We start from the raw sequence: 17511 nt of genomic DNA, 5'->3' as shown, positions 1-17511 counted from the left end.
TTGACTTCTATCGGATGGGGAAGTAAAAAGTCGGTCCATTTGCGTAAAAAAGGTTTTGGCTGACTCACCACACATAACCTTCGGACGCCTAGAAATGAGCAGAAACTTGCAACAGAGACTACAAAAGACCCGGGGTTCGTTAAAGTGGATTGCTTTGTTTTTTTTACCACCCTAAAGAATAACTCAAAAGGTGGATTATTCCGTCATTTCATCCACCAAAGTGGTAGAATAATCATTACGATAGATATTTTTGGACTTGATTGTTAAACACGATCTACTCAAGGACCTTGGAAAAGTTTGCGACTCTTTCCAAGATAAATTAAACAATCGTTTTCAAATTCACGGCTTCCGGCTAAATTAGATTTTGATTGACCATAATTATTCGACAATTTTCCACCTATTTAAACGACACCTAATTTGACCAACAGGTATTGTGTGTTTACATTTCAAAAGAGCCTAACCAAGGAAGAGAACAACAGATATAGTTCACAGATCTGGCACCCCTTCCCCTTTCAATCCCCGATCATAACCACACTCTAAATTCGGCAAATCCTCACCGAACTGAGAGTGCAACATTCCAACAAAAGGGTACAACGGCGACGACCCTTTACCCTCTCAACCTCTCGATTCATCAGGCCAGCTTGGATTATTGTGTTTAAAACAAGCTTGAATTGTTACGCGGGTGCCGTTAAAGTTCGGTGGGGCTGCTCCCTAAGGTTGTGGGGACCCCCCGAAAAAAAGAAAGAACAAACCCGGTAGTCATCGTCGGTGCCAGCAGGTCTCCCCGGAACAGAAACCCGCAGGTCCTCCGCACTAGTGAGAGTGAGGCTGTGTCCACTTCGCATACACCCTCGCCTCTGTCGGCGTTGTAGTAGGTTGCTGCATTAATTCATAAAAAAGAGGATTTTTCATTCTACCTATTTTTGTTCGTCTGCTGTCTCTCTCTCTCGGTGTCTAGAATCGATGGGAAAGGAAGGTCCACCGGGCGGGTATGAATGAGAGTCACGCAAGGGGGTAGTCAACATTCCAATCGCAATAAATATATTGGTTTCTATGCCTCGCTATTTTTCGATTCCTCGTCGTCACCCGACTTGTGTGTACCGGATGGATCTATTCGCTTTAGGTTTTCCACAACTCTCGTTATAGCGGACGCGGGTTTGACCTTAAACCGTCTTTTATGGCAGAAGATGCGGCAACGCCGCATTATGGCAGCGAGCACTTTGAGCGAGAGAGAGAGAAATCACGCAAGCGGGGTTGCTCGCCAAGCCACGCCCCCAATCGGCGCTCTCACTCCGCTCGAGTCAGCCTGTCTACGGGGCAAACTTGTTCCCCGTGCTAGCGCTGTGTGCGTGTGTCGGAACGCAGTGTAATGACGGAGAGCGCGCGAGCGAGCGTGCAGCTATCAATCAACGCACACACTCGCTTGCCGCATTTATGCTACCAAGCTGGTGCGCTTCGCATGACTCTCTCATCGGGTGCGTTTTCGCACTACCTTCGCCGGGGGCTTTCGATGTGTTGGTGCCGGGGCGGGCCGGGATTGGTCCGTTCCGGTCTCGACAGGCGCGGCTGACGCTCTTCCACAACAGCCGCGTTGTGGTGGGGGTAAGCGTAAGGCAAGGCCAGACCGTCCAGCGCTATCAGGTTTGCTCTGCCGAGCCAGAAGGGTGCTCAATTCGAAGCAGTACAGAGGCATTTTTGCGGCCGTTCCGTGTTCCGTTCGCGTTCGAGCGTTCAAGTCGTTTTCTGTACGTCGCCAGAGTCCGCGCAATCAGAGTGTTGGGGTTCGAATCCCGGCGTGAAAGTTTTAGTCAGTGGCAAGCCAAAAAAAAAAAAACGCACGTGTGATCACAGCCGGCGCGCGTGGGTGTTTGACGTGTGTGTTGTTATTGTCCTTCCGCAATGATGATTGTTCTATCGATCAATTGAACACCGTCGACTGGACAGCGAATCGAGCCAAGAGTGACGACAACAATAGAGAGGGAGAGCAGTCTGGGCGCGCGCACCAGAGAGAGAGAGAGAGCGAGCGAGCAAAACAAAAGAAAAACTACTAACAATAGAACCCGGCCACTAGTTATAGTGCACTCTCACACGTACACGCAAATCCAGAAGGGGGTGAAGGTTTCAATTAACAAAGAAGCAATTGTTTGAATTAAAGTTGCACGGCGCGACGACTTTAAAGAGCGAGTACACGCAAGTGTCAGTGGCCCTTCTGGAAGTGGGGGTTTGTGTCTGTGATTAAGGGTTGATCCTGGGGGTGAAAGAATGATGATCGTTCGTGGGCGAAGAAAAGCATGCTAAATGTGGATTAATCTGTGTTGAAGAAGAGCAGAGTAGAAGAAGAAGACGGGAAGACGAGAAGACTAGAAGAACGAGATTGGGATTAAGTTTTGTGTTGTGGTGCAAGGTATTAAGCGAAGATCTTCAAACTGTTTACGTACAGGCAAAGCACCGGCGACGATATGCTGACGATGGAGTCTGACATGAAGGGCGGCATACTGCACGCCACGATGCCCCCGCATCACGGGTCCTCGCTGCACGGGCACTCGACGTCGCCGTACGGGGCGTTGGGCTCGCTGAGTATGATGAACATTGCCCAGTCGCAGTTGGGTGGCCACCAGACGCAACATCTGGGTCACCAGCAGCATCTGTCGCACAGCAATAGCGGGAGTGGGTACGGCGGCCAGACGCTGAGCAATCCGCACGGATCTCCGCTGCAGCCGGGCTCGGGGCTGAGTCCGACGACGCAGTCCAGCCAGCAGCAGACACCTCCCTCGACGGGCCTGGGCAATCATCACATTACCTCGAGTGGACAGACGCATCCGCACGGAGGTACCGTCGTGAACCACAACAACAACAACACCAGCAAGGCGGCCCAGCAGAACGCGGATCGCGTCAAGAGGCCAATGAATGCGTTCATGGTGTGGTCACGGGGACAGCGCCGGAAGATGGCCTCGGACAACCCGAAGATGCACAACTCGGAGATCTCCAAGCGGTTGGGCGCCCAGTGGAAGGACCTGTCCGAGACGGAGAAGCGCCCCTTTATCGACGAAGCGAAACGGCTGCGGGCGGTGCACATGAAGGAACACCCGGACTACAAGTACCGGCCACGTCGGAAGACGAAGACGCTGACCAAGACCAAGGAGAAGTACCCGCTGGGAGTGGGCTCGTTGCTGCAGTCTTCGAGCGAAGGCAACACGATGCGAAACACGAGTTCGATCTCGGCGGCCCAGCAAGCTGCGGCGGCGGCTGCGGCCAACCGTGATATGTACCAAATGCCTCCCAACGGGTACATGCCCAATGGGTACATGATGCACGACCCGTCGGCGGCCGCCTACCAGTCCCAGCAGCACTACATGAGCAATTACCACCGTTACGACATGGGCCAGATGCACAACGCTGCCTCGACGGGTTCGCTCAACTCGTACATGAACGCGACCGGCTACGGCATGTACGGCACCGTGTCCGGCGGCCAAACCTCCCCGTACGGCCTCCAGCAACCCGGCTCGCCGTACAGCTCAATCCAGCAACAGCCCGGCTCGCCGTACGGTCTCAACCAGCCCGGCAGCCAAATCTCCTGCCAAAGCCATAGTCCGAGCGATTCCAGCGTCAAGTCCGAACCCGTCTCGCCTAGTCCAACCTCCACCAACAACAACCTGATCATGAAGCGAGAGTACGGCCAACCGACCGGGCCCGACCTCAGCCACCTCATCAACATGTACCACGTGCCGGAAATGCAATCCTCCGAACACCAGCGGAACCTGATGCAGCACTACCAGCACAGCGCCTCCCCCGACCTCCAGACCCAGCAACAGCAGCAGCAGCAGGTCCTCCGGACGATGGCCCCCATCTCGCACATGTGAGACTTGGCCTCGTCTCCGCTAGCGCCGCCTCCCCAGCTATCGCCGGTCCTCAACTCCGGCCAACTCTTCCACAATCCCTCGGCCGGCACCGCCTCCGCCATTCAACCGCCTTCGCAATCGTCCTCATCCTCGTCCTCGTCACCGCTGTCGGCCTATCGCCATCACCAGCACCATCACCACCATCTGCACCATCACCACCTGAGCAACGGCGGCGGTGGTGGCCTGAACGCGGCGGCCTCCTCACCCCCGCCGGAACTTCATCACGCCGTCAGCAACTGCGTTAGTACCGATCGCACTAATCACCTTATGGACATATCGCCACTCTAATCCTCACTTTACTACTCCTTTATTATTTAAAACAAACGATTGGAACATTTGTTAAGTTTTGTGAGCGGTTCCGGACCGCGCCCGCCGGAGTCCGGTTCGTGCAACTTTGAGGAAAGCAAAAAAACAACCACTGTGTGATATTATTTTCATTTCCCCCTCCTCATACTTTCTTATTAATGAATTCTGTACATTTTCTTCTTGAATTAACTTTATATTTTTTCGAGATTCGCGTTTTAGAACAAAAAAGTTGAATTATTTACGATGTTTTCTTTTGTACAAAAAAACAAAAACGCAAAAAAGAAACCCTTTTTACTCCCTCTCTCTTACTAAGTGAGCTATTGTTATTCGATGCGTATCCCACTAATTTGAGATACATGCAAAAACGCAAAAGAACTGAAATAAAAAAATAATGCAAATAAAAAAAACACAATCTTAAATTAACACATTCCGAGAGAGAGAGAAGCACAAAACTCAATTCAACGGTCCACAAAAACGCAAAAAAAACACAAACTTGTACATATAGTTTTTTTTCGGTTATGCACGCGACAGAAGGCCCAGTTTTCGCATTGAACAATGCTCGGTAGCGTAAGAGAAAGTCGAATTGAAAATTTTTATTTTATAAATAAACTGAACTTAGAGAAAAATCAATCCATTTCTGTTTTTACTTTTTTGAAACTTTGAGAACGTCATCGCCTGAAATTTGGGAGGGGAATAACCCAAATTTAGCCTCCCTTTTGACAGAGAAAGAGCAGTTTTGAGATATCCAAACATTTTTTCGTAAAAGAGAATTTGTCTAAACGTTTACTAACACTCCTTTTTCGGGTTGTAACACTTGTCAGGTCGAAATGCTGAAACTGTAAAGACATCTGAAAAATAATTTTAACGCAAGTAAATTCTTTAACTTTTTTTTATCATACATAGGGGAACAGCATATAATTCCTGCTTGCCTCTAATGTTGGCAGGTCAGACCTTTGACTTTCAATTAATGCTAATTAAAAGCGTTTTAAACTGAAATCGAGTGATAAATAGCTCAATAAAAAGTGAACAAGCAAATTTCTATCAAAAGTTTTCTAAATAAGTTGTTTTAATAGTGAAAATCAGCAAGTTGGATGGAGTTAGGAGTGAGTGCTTAACCTGCCAAACATACGAGAATTTCCCCTATATTGGATACAAATTAATTGATTATTATCGTTTTTGAACAGTTGGACAGACATTTTAAGTTGAAAGTTGATAAACGCAAAGAGGCTATTACTTATGTTAAACATTCATTTCGCGAAATGATAAATATGTTATATAAATAGTAGATAAAGACTTCAATTGTGTCAAAATGTTAAAAAAATATTGAAAGTATAATATCTTCGATTTTTCCTAAAATTCATTAAAAATGTATTACGTTGGGAAATGTGGACAGCTTATGTGCCAGTAAAAATGTACTCAGAGTATTAGAGTAAGTTTACTTTTTTTGGGATTTTTCATTACCCTCATAAATTGAGGAAAAGTTGAATAAAAAAAAATTAACCAGAAAATGTTTAAATATTTCAAAAACCTACGTCATTTTACTGTGTGTGAAGTGCTTTTTTCAAAGATTTTTTAAATGTTTTAATCTTTGATTTTTCAGCATATTTCCGTTTTTTTAATAGAAAAAGTTTCCTTTTTCATTTTAATTTTAAACATTTTAATTAAATATATCAAAAGATTGGAATGTTTTATTTGTTACTTCTTTTTTGATGTATTTTTACCTCAATATATGTGGAACAAAATGCAGTTACACATAAAAAGATGTAAATTTTACATATTGTAGCACATTTTTCAGATTTTTATCAGATGTTATTGTAGGTGTTATGATTTTTTTTAAAGATTGGAATATTACTTCTTTTTTGGTGTATTTTTACCTCAATTTATGTGGAACAAATGCAGTTACACATAAAAAGATGTAAATTTTACATATTGTAGCACATTTTTCAGATTTTTATCAGATGTTATTGTAGATACTATGATTTTTTTTGAAGATTGGAATATTACTTCTTTTTTGGTGTATTTTTTCCTTAGTTTATGTGGAACAAAATGCAGTTACGCGTAAAAAATGTAAAAAAATACATATTTTACGAGGCACTTTTTTCACTTTTTTTTATTTGATGTAATAGTTCTATGATTTTTCTTAATTGTAAACGTGTAAAAACTGTCTCGAAACGATATGGATAAAACGGTTTATGCTGTATAGATTGTTATGTTAAAAAAGGAGAAAATTCGATTTAAAAATCTTAACATAATTATGTTTCATTATTTTTTTAAATATTTTTCAACATGGCAAAGACCGAATTATCGATTGAATTTCAAATTCCGTAATCTTGAATTTAAAAATAAAATCAATAAGCCGATATTGGTCTAATAGATGTTGTGGATGTTCTTCACTTTAGGAATCTTTGTTTCTTAACTTGCCAAAAGTCGCTTAGAGGAAACTTTTACATGTAAATTTTGATTTATTAGTTTTATTTAAAACTGTTCTTTCGATATTGCCGCAAAAGAAAAAAAACAATTTTATCACTTTTAAAATGTATTATCTGTTATGATTTTGTTCTTTAAGTCCAAGATTATTCAAAAAGTTTTCTCTGCTGTCGTTTCGGAATCTTTTGGGGTGCTATTCCATTGTGGGAATCCAGACAAAAATGTTTGAGATTCCCGAGTTTTTTAAAAACTTGTTAAAATTTACACTTTTGCATGTTTTAATTTGCTGAAATTTCTTTTCGGAAACTTTTTCTTATAAATTTGAAATGATTGCTAACTAAAATTGTATTTTTGTAACGCCAAAAAATGAAGCAAAAAGCAGATTTAGTACTGTCAGAATATCGTTTATGTTTTTGTATTTAAAGGTATATTTTAAAAGCTTTCCATTTTTTATCCATGTTTATTTCTAATGTAATCATTAACTGATATGAGCAGGATGAACTGATTGTTTACACTTCTTCTTTGTCCCAGTTATATTGTTTTACTTGAATTTTTCCATTAGATGGTATTCAATTGCAGGTAAAATTGTTGAGACTCGCATTTTTGCCACTTTTGACAGTTTCCGAGAAGCTTTTAAAATGCTTCAATGGTTTCCGAGAATCATACATCCGGTTTGATTTTCAATCTACATTGAAGTTGTTTAAAAGCTTTTTAAATTAATTTGGGCAACAAATTTATGAACGATTTTCAGATATTCATCCTATAAATATTAATTTTATGGTTTCATTTTATTCTGTGTTCCTTAAAGTGATAAATCAAATGTTACTATGCCTGACTTGGGACAAATCAAAATTTAAAAAGAAGTTCTTAATTGTTCACACAAGATTTAAAAAAATCCTCGGTTTAAATCCAATGCATATTTTTTATGATTTGTTGGTTTCTACAAAACTTTTCAAATTAATAATAAATCCCAAAATTGCTCTTTTTGTTCTTGATAAAATTGTTTCCCAAATTATAGTTGGGTGATATTTTTCCAAGTTTCAAAAATGTTTTATTTTTCTTATAGTTAACACTTCTTTTTAGCAACTTTTTTACAAAAAAAAAATCAACTCACCTTCCCTTACGCAACCAAGTGTAACACAATTTTCTCTTCGCCAACAACAAAACTCTGCCAGCGCGAGTTCAGCAACTTTGAAGGATATCTCGAAAAAAGTGCTTGTAACGACCTCCCGCCCTGTCCCCGCCGCGTTGTGCTGCTCCGTTCCCAGAAGGTAGCCCAAATTTGTGTGTGTGTGTTCAAGTGCCCAAAAAGTGCGCGTTTTTTTTTTGTTGGTATCGTTTCGTAAAATCAGGGAAAATCGACCGTGTCAGCCGAGAGACAGGTAAATTGTGAGTGCATTAATTGCTATTTGTTGACCAAGGAGAGCTGCTCGCCCGTCAGGTCGTCAGCTGCCGGTTTCGAAATTGTGGTGTAATTTTTCTGTAAAATCATTCGAAATAATTTGGGCGCGACGACCACCTTTAACTTCAATTCGCGGAAAATGCCTTAATTTGTGAGTTTTGAACTTCTGGTGTGACGAGAGGCTGGTCCCCCCGCTCGCCAGAATTTCGAAAAAAAGGTCATAATCACGGATTTTATGTGGATTTTAATTAAAAACTTCGGCAGCCGAGCGCGCGTTCGCGCTCGTGGAGACTTGATGCGTACGCAGATAACGAACCCGGTTTTGTTTTTCTGGGCCCAAAAATCGAAGATCCGAGATTTTACGAGTGTGACAACTTTACGAGCCCATTAACGGCACCTTGCGCCCCAGCTGGGACGAGCCCAGCCATAAAATCATCAAATCGAAATCGGCGTGATTTCTCTATTTCGAAAGTGCGTCACCTCTTGCGAGCTCATCTGCTCTAGTTTGTGATAGTAATTAATGTGTGAACGAATCGATCCGGATCAATTCGGATCCCCTTCGGAAAAAGTGGTGTCATAAAATTAAACAAAAAAATTATGTTAATCTCTCCCTCTTTTTTTCGAAACTCGATTGTTGACTCACCGGAGCAAAAGTGACTTGACCAGAAAGCGACGAACCCGAGTTGGTTAATTTTTAATCAAACGGCGCGCGAAGCGCGCGCTGAGATGTTTCTACTAAATCTCCCGGTAACCAACAGCACCCCGTCGGCAGGCCATCATCATCACTTCATTAAGGTGAACCTCTCGGTTCGGTTGGAGTTTTCAGTTGATTATAGGCTTGCCCCTCTTTGGGGGGGAATCATTAGGGAAGGCTGAGTCCCTCCGTGACAAATGAGGAGCCAAACCCCGTCGGCACGTTGCGGCAGAGGCTCAGAACGATTCTTGGTCGCGAGAGCGAGGTTTGGGTCCGGATTTGGTTCATTAGAAGGGCGCAAGACTTGCCGCTGGATGATGACTTCTTTTAAGGAACGTGTGAAGTAGGTAGGTTTATTTCGGGCAGGTTTTCGGAAAGTTCAGAACGAATTAACACCTCAATTTTAAGTGGAGAAGAAACGCGGGTTGTATGCACCAGGGAATTTTTTTGTAGATTTGTTTTTATTAGGGAGACTCAATTTCACAAAAATAAACCATAATTTTAATGAAAACAGTATGAACTTAATTTGCTAAAAAAAGATTTTTAGATTGACCATTTCCCTTGAATGTAAATATGAAATGTTTTAATTTCGAAAGTGATATTTTACTGATTTCATGATGAAATGAGACGCGTGAAATTTTAAAAAATGGGTTTATAAAATTGTCTGAATTATCATTTCTAAATCTTATGTTAATTGTTCTCTCTTTGTTTCCTATAAACTCTTGGGTTATAAATACTGAATTCGAAGGACTGTTCCATTTTTTCAACTGTTGAATAAATAGGCAAATCTAAACCCACTTCTTTCGGTAAAATCGAAGTAAAAATCGGTAGCAAAGTTCACGTCTGATTTTTAGTAAAATATTGTCAGTTTTTACAGAAAGTTCGTCGAGCTAAATCGTTCTTTCAGTTTTTGGATCATTTTCGCAGTCAAATTCTTGCTATTAACTTCAAGATTTCACAAAACAAGTCTGTCTACAGTGTTTAATTTACAAGCATAATAATCCTGGAGGGAAATTTATTAAATCATACTGATTTTTAACTGTAAAATTCGGGAAAAATATTAAGTATGAAAAGTTGTTCAACCTTTTGTTGAATTTTTCGAATGTTGGAAAACTGAATAAAGGCATTACAAAATTATCAAATTAGCTTAAAAAATATTTTTTTAAATTACTGCTGATAAAAAAAATCATCTCATGATAAAACTTTATGTTTTAAGGATAGAGTATAATTAGTTTTAAATTTATAACTGATTGAAATGTTAAGACAATCTTTATCGCGTTTTTTTTTTAAATTCATGCAAGTCTATTTACAGCAAAGCTTTGACTATAATTGAAAACAGAATTAACAGACTGTACAGTTCTGGAAAAAAGCCAAATAATTTTAATCGTTAACTCTAACTGAACTTGAACGAAAAGGGTTCCAAGATGTACAATTTGAAGAAGAACAAAACATTAATTTAAATCATATTTTTTGATATATTAAAAAATATGTTGCCAAAATTGAATCATAAAAAACCAAGCGTTTTACAAAATGATTTGAAATTGGAAAAAAAAAGTTCTGAAATTTTGTTAGTCGAATGATTGTTTAAATTTTTTTACAAAATTTAGTTTTGCAAATGCCAATGAATGAATGTTTTTAATGTTTAATTTAATGTTATGTTAAGGGGTTACATACATGTAGAAAATCACAAAATTTCAAATTACAGTAAATTCACTAAATCCACTAAGAAGATGATTTTCAATCACTCCTGAAAATTTCATGAAGATATTTCGTGAGTGAACTGAGTAAGAGACGATTTAAGTTCGCAATTTTGCCATGCGCAAAGCAAACTGTCAAACTTTGTGAATGTTTTTCTCTAAACACCAAGTTGTTTTACGGGTGCCACGATATCTCGAGATGGGATGGACCAAATTGGCTGAAATTTGGGGTAAAGACTCCCAAGACATATCCCGTGTGCATGACGAAGCCCAATTTTGAAATTTTGCTTTTTAAAAAAATACAAAAATAAAAAACAGACGATTTTTTTATATGAAAAACATAAAAATATTTTTATCTTTTTTAAAAATAAACTTTTTGAAAATCGGCCTTCGTCATGCACACAGGACTGGTTTAACGAGTCTTCACCGAAATTTTGAGCCGATTTTGTCAAAGCAGTGTTGAGATATCGTGGCACCCGTTTTTTGAAACTGCGAACTTAAAATAGCTATATCTCGGCAATGGTACATCGAAATGTCTTCATATTTATTTTGTTTATAGATCAAAATGTATATTTAAATGCCCTGCTAAAAGATTTTACAAAAAAATTAAATGTGTACTCATACCCACCACTGACATTTTTGACGATTTACATGTATGTAACCCCTTAAAATAATGTTTTCCAGTAAAATTTTACTTCTATTTGAAAGCTGATTGAGTTAAACTATTCCAATGTTTTGACACTTTTTCGTTTAATTTTATTTTTTGTATTTTTCAATCAGGCTGAAACTTTTTTGGTGCATTCGGTTATGCCCAAAGAAGCCATTTTGCATCATTAGTTTGTCCATATACAAATATGATATAGAGCAATTTAAAGATATACTTGTAGGAAACTTGACGGGCTTTCCGAAAAAATACACTAAAAGAAAAAAACACTCCACTTTTATGAGATTTTTTGATTTTTAAGTTTAAAAGTCAAATTTTAAGGCGAGCTCACGATTTTTTTTCGTTCAAAATTTGTGTAAAGATGTTACAAAAAGACTCACGAAATATGCAGGATGGAGCATTTCACTTAAAAAATACAAAAATCATTTACTGAAACTGTTTTTTTTAAGTGCTCTAAACATCAAAACATATTGACCATTGTCCTAAGCCCAATCCTTGTGAAGTTACAGCGTTTTTAAAAATAAAAATGTTGAAAAAATAGTATTTTTGATAGTTTTTGGCGATTTCTAATGACAGACTTGATATTTCAGTCTCGAAAATATTTTTACCGGAAAGCTCGTCCGATTTTCCATAAGTTTGTGTTTGACCACATTTTAATTGGATGTATGGGCTTAAAGATATAAGCTAATTACATTGCTCATAAATGAAAACATAATATTTTTAATTTTTAACCTTGATAGTAAATTAGCTTATATCTGTACTAAGCCAATAACATTTTGTGTTATTTATAACAATATGTGTTATTCGACGATTTTCTTTTGTTATTGGGTTGCTATTGGAATAACAGACTAAACACATTTTTAGTTATTCTTAGAACAAATCATTGTTGTTATTTTTTGTTATTTCATCAACTAATCCGATCATCCCAATAACAGTTGTAGGTATTCTTTCATAGCAAAAAATGTTATTCCCAAGTTGAGACCAATAACAAATTTTGTTACTATAACATAAACTGTTATTAAAACCTTATGCAAAAATGGATTTTTTTCAGGATGATTCCATAACAATTTCTGTTATTTTAACAATATTTGTTATTGAAATGGCATGAATTTTGTTAATACCGTCTGTCCGGGTTTAGTGAGCACATTTTTAGTTTTTAAACTATAACAAAATTTCAGAAAAATATTATCAGAGTAAAACAGAATCACACAAACCATGAAATTCCGACTCTGAACTCAAATATTAATATCAATATCATTGAAAAGGTTAAGTTTTCTCTACCAATTTTAAATTTAATGCCTTGTTATAAGAAATAATCTGGTTGCTGACCACCACGAATCCGTCTTTAAATCTTACTTCAAGAGTATAAGTTTGATCATCCAGGTGTAATCTTTTCCCTCCGATTAAACCTACCTATTTCACAAAACCACCCAACACATCCAGCAGCTGTCAACACATTATGACGTTGAAACGCATCCAACCGTGCGTCACCTTAATCCCTGATGCTGGTGCATACCGAACCTCAACAGAAGCATTTAGTTTCTCGAGCGCATCCAATACATCAAATCCACCGTAAAAATCTACTCCTTCTCGCCGACGGGTGTTTCTAAACTTGAGGTTCTTCTCCTCCTTCTTCGGGTTAAGTTCAAGTCGCTTTTGGTCTGGTCTTGATAGAGAAATCTATCATCTTTCAAACTCGTTTGCTGTGCTGTGACTCAATTTCGAGTGGCTTTTCGGTGGAAAAAAAAAGTTTTCGGAAATTATCAACACATCTTTGGGCTATCTTCCACCTTGAATTTTGAGTTTAAATCGATAAATGACCCCCCCCCTCTCCCCACACACCCTCAATTTTATTAGAGATTCTTTAAAGTTGCTGAATTTCAAGCTTCGCGTCGTGCGCCAAACCGTCGTCAAATCAGGAATCTTTTATCTATTTTAAAATTAGAAAAACGGTCCTCAAGAAAAGTATAACACAAGCACACCTAAAAAAGAAAATAGTAACTTTTAATCAAACAACAAACAATCAACGCAGAAGAGAATGAAAAAAGTGCTGAAAATGAAACAGAAAACTCACAAAAAAACAAGTTAAGTAGTAAGTGAACAAAATAAATCAAAGACGACAAATTTAGCCAGTGCTCATTTAATTTATAGGAAAAAAAAAACAAACTCGATTATAAAACAAGTCGTGAAAAAACACTGTAAATTATTATATAATTAATTGATTAGTGCTAAGTGAGAGGAAGCCCCCCGCCAAAAAAGAAAGGTTGGCAAAGTGAAACTAGTAGAACCTGTAAATATGTGAACATACAAAAATGTGTAGCGTTTTAGGTTATTATTATGATTTTTTATTCGATCCGTTTTGTTTACACACCCTTTTCCGCGGGGCGGGGGATGGAGTTCGTTGCGGTGCGCTGCCTTGTTAGGGAAATCGGAAGAAGTTGGGTAGCAAAAAGCAAACAGAAGAAAAACAAAACACAACAAAAAAACTGAAGCGGAAAGCTTAATTTATCGATGCTTTGCAGCCGATAAAATTGGTTTCTTCTTGGTTCACGGTTTTTTTCGTTTTCCGATATTCGGAAGCTGAGATTTTACGCCAGAGAGAAGGCGCGAGATTTGTGTTTTTTTGTTGTTGTATCTTCTTCTCGATTGTTTTGTTACACGCAAAAGAGATTTAGGCAAAAAAAAAAACTGGGGAAAAAACAAACTACTTGGCGGAGCCATTCGAGAGAGGTTCCTGTTATAATCATGCCCAATTAGTTTGATCTAGTTGTGATTAGAGTGGGGGAGGAGGGCTGGAACGAAACGAAAGAGAGCGAATTATTTAATTTATCTCGTGAAATATGAGAATTCTCAGTTGTACATTTACGCGTCTAGTTGTTCTATTTTTTCAAGCTATCCCCTTTGAAAAGACGAAAAAAAACAATGGAAAGGTGTAGAATACAAGCACACAAATATATAATTAAACGACACTCAAAGAAGAGCAGAAAATGAGAGAAAACGAAGAAAAACAAGCCACAAACAAAACGATGTAATTTGTAAAAAGTTAATCTAGTAATTAAAACAAAACAAGTATAGTGAAAGTAATTAAAACAAATTAAACAAAGAGCGCGAGCGCGAGTCACGAGAGTGAATGTGTGTAAACGATACGATTAAAAATGATAAAAATCATTAACAAACCGACTCGATAGTGTTGAAAGTAACAAAAAAACAGCAGATAGCATGTTTAGTACTCTTCTAATTGCGCTATTATAATTTACACACCTCACAAACACAGATCAGCACACCAGCAAACACACAACACAAATGAACGACTGCAGAAAGAAAGGCGTAAAAAAACAGATAACAAGTAAAACATGACACGCGTTTATAATTTACACAAGTGATGCATTATTATTACTCTATTATTATGATTATTATTATTATAACTAGTGAGATTGTGAGCGAAGTGTGAATCGTGAGCATTTAGCACGATGAGAGAGATATGAGAGAGAGAAAGAGAGAATGTGAGAATGAGAAACGCAAAACAAAACGACATTATCTATAAATATGTACCATATTGATGAAATAAATCGAGCAAAAAGAACTTTATTTAATAATATGAAAAAAGTGAAACTGCAAATTGTTTTTATTTCAAAAGTCCCTCTCCTTATCTATTTCGCCCTTTTGAATTGTTTCACCTTGGTTTTCGCTTTAAAATGTTGAATGTTGAAAAAACAAGTAAGTTTAAATCGGTAAGCATGATAAAGTTTCATAAATTTAAGGCAGCTTTAATTTATGGTGATTAACGTTCAACAGCAAAAAAAAATCACGTATAATTAGTCCGTTCCATCCAAATCAGTATCGACAAAATAAAAGGATGATTGAAGTGTGTACCTCTGCATGCATGGGCACAATTATTAATTATAAAGGTACGTAACGGCGGCAGTGTGCTTTCAATAGCAGTTTTGTAAATTAACAGCCGTCACGATGAATGCGCACGTCCTGTCGGTGTTGTCATACAGCCGTGAATAATTATGTTTTCAGGATCGTGTAGTTGAAATTGATTGGAATTTTGTAATGGAATGCCGTGAGTGTGGCGTCAGGAAATTGTTGAAAATTTTATTTTAACTGAGGAGCTTTAAACATGTTCAATTTCAAGCAATTTGCTGGATTTTGCCAAAAATTATACTACCAAACCACATTTCAATCAAAACTATTTAAACGATTTGTAAACACACAGTCTCACCTGCTAATGTCAGTGAACATTTAATTTAAAGTGCAAATTTCCCGCCCGTGTGGATCAATCGGACCGCGCATTGGACTCACAATCCAGAGGTCGCCGCTTCGAATCTCGCGGCGGGCTATACTAAATCAGAAACACAATAGGCTTCATCCATGAAGTATGTCACGCTAAAATCAGCCATTCCTATCCTAATAACATGCACAGAACCTCAGGAATCCACAGGATAATATTTTGAAGGCCACGGATATTTCAAAAGGATCCTTAAGCTACCTGACCAAGAAGAATTTTTTTAGGTACGGATACGCAATGATAATCACCTTCCGTCATATTGGTGTGGGACAAATAGTATGAGAAAATTCTTTGAATTTGATTATTTTGAACAATATTGGAAATATAAATTAAAATCCTGACATTTTTCTATACATTTTTTTCTCTTGAAATTCTATCCTAACCTGAAATCTTGAGATTTGTTCAATGATAATATGCGACAATATCAAAATAGTTTGCCTAAGGATCAACATTCTCAGATTTTAGTAGAGAAATAGTAAACATTAAGATAATCGATATATTTAACTTATTCAATGATAATTTCAAAATTAGTTACAACTTTTTTTGATAGTTTTTTGTCAGTCTCAAATATTTTAAGCGCGACACTTTGATTTTTTTGTACTTAGTTATAAACAAATTGTGCATGTAGAGTTCCAAGTAATAGATTGTAATAATCGTTGATTTTTTGTTTGAAGAGTTATACTGTAAGTGATTTTTTTTGCAATTTCCATAAATAGTGATTATTACATTTTTTATCTTTTATGTACCTATGAGGTTTTTTTTCCTGAAAATTGATTTACTTAAAACCTCCAAGACATTCGGTATCAGGGTATAAGATAACTGTGTGAGTACTTTTTTCAGAAAGAATTGGATTAAATTTGGTCAAATTTGAATTGAAAGAGTACATAAATATAGGCAAAAGGAAGCAGTCAAGAATCAATTCATTCTGACTACAAATCCAATATTGTTTTTAATTAGATTAAATGTTCAATTTTGTTATGATGATACTACATACTTGGGTAAGAGTGGATTAACAGGTTATCATTTAATGATCATAGATCTTTAAAAAAAAAAAAAAAAAAAAAAATGGCAAAAACTCCGGCTCCGACTCCGACTCCAGCAGTTCGAATTTTGATGACTCCGACTCCGACTCTGACTCCAGGACCCCAAAAAGACCCGATTAGAGGAATAAAAATATAATGTTGGGAACCGTTTGGGTGAAAATACCTATTTAATGAAATATTCTAAGTTCAGCAATGTTTTATGCTCGATTTTGTATTTTGATGCCAAATTGAACACAGAAAACATTTTTATTAGGTCTTCTTGAGGTTTCCAGCTTGGATTTTGGAAATATGTAATTTTGAGTTTCTTGAGGCATATTAAATAATTTCATGGATATGAAAATGAACCCATCGATTTTCACTTTTCTGAATAAAAATCCTATAAAATCGAAAAAAAAACATTTTCAAAACAAAATTGCTTTAGACCCCCTGACGAAATATTTCACCGGACCCCGCCAAATGTCGCACAAAAGCCCTTCCTGCCAAATATCTGAACCTGCTGAATTTTGTATCCTTATGTTCTTGGAAAATAAACTTTATTGCCAATTAATAAAATAGTGGTGGTAAATTGCCCCCTAGTTTGTTATTACAACCTGTTATCAATGTCCATCTGAGTATGCGGAATTAGGGTGACAATAAAACATCAGGGATACCTCCTGATTCGATTCTTTAGACAATAATAAGTAACTGAGCAATTCTCTGAGATTTCGGTCATTCGATTTTTTTTGTATTTTTTAATCCGGCTGAAACTTTTTTGGTGCCTTTGGTATGCCCAAAGAAGCCATTTTGCATCATTAGTTTGTCCATATAATTTTCCATACAAATTTGGCAGCTGTCCATACAAAAATGATATGTGAAAATTCAAAAATCTGTATCTTTTGAAGGAATTTTTTGATCGATTTGGTGTCTTCGACAAAGTTGTAAGTATGGATACGGACTACACTGGAAGAAAATGATACACGGTAAAAAAAAAATGGGGATTTTTTATTTAACTTTTTTTCACTAAAACTTGATTTGCAAAAACACTATTTTTATTTTTTCAAAAGGGGCCAAACATTCAATATTGCGCCTATTTGAAATGTTATTACCTA

The 17511-nt window shown here is 37.7% G+C and overlaps 1 protein-coding gene across 1 annotated transcript in view; it reads left to right on the top strand.

The window, feature by feature from the left end:
- LOC120416076 (uncharacterized) overlaps positions 1-14413 on the top strand; it is a 54766-nt gene extending 40353 nt beyond the window's left edge. Inside the window, exon 3 of the mRNA XM_039577746.2 lies at positions 2441-14413. Coding sequence (XP_039433680.1) covers positions 2441-3860 — 1420 coding nt within the window. The 3' untranslated portion in view covers positions 3861-14413. The remainder of the gene's footprint in view (positions 1-2440) is intronic.
- The last annotated feature ends 3098 nt before the right edge of the window (positions 14414-17511 follow it).

This window comes from Culex pipiens, chromosome 2 (assembly GCF_016801865.2).
Source record: "Culex pipiens pallens isolate TS chromosome 2, TS_CPP_V2, whole genome shotgun sequence".
NCBI classification, from domain to species: Eukaryota; Metazoa; Arthropoda; class Insecta; order Diptera; family Culicidae; genus Culex; species Culex pipiens.
The sequence above is the reverse complement of the archived record's forward strand: the minus strand, read 5'-3'. Positions and strand labels throughout refer to the sequence as shown.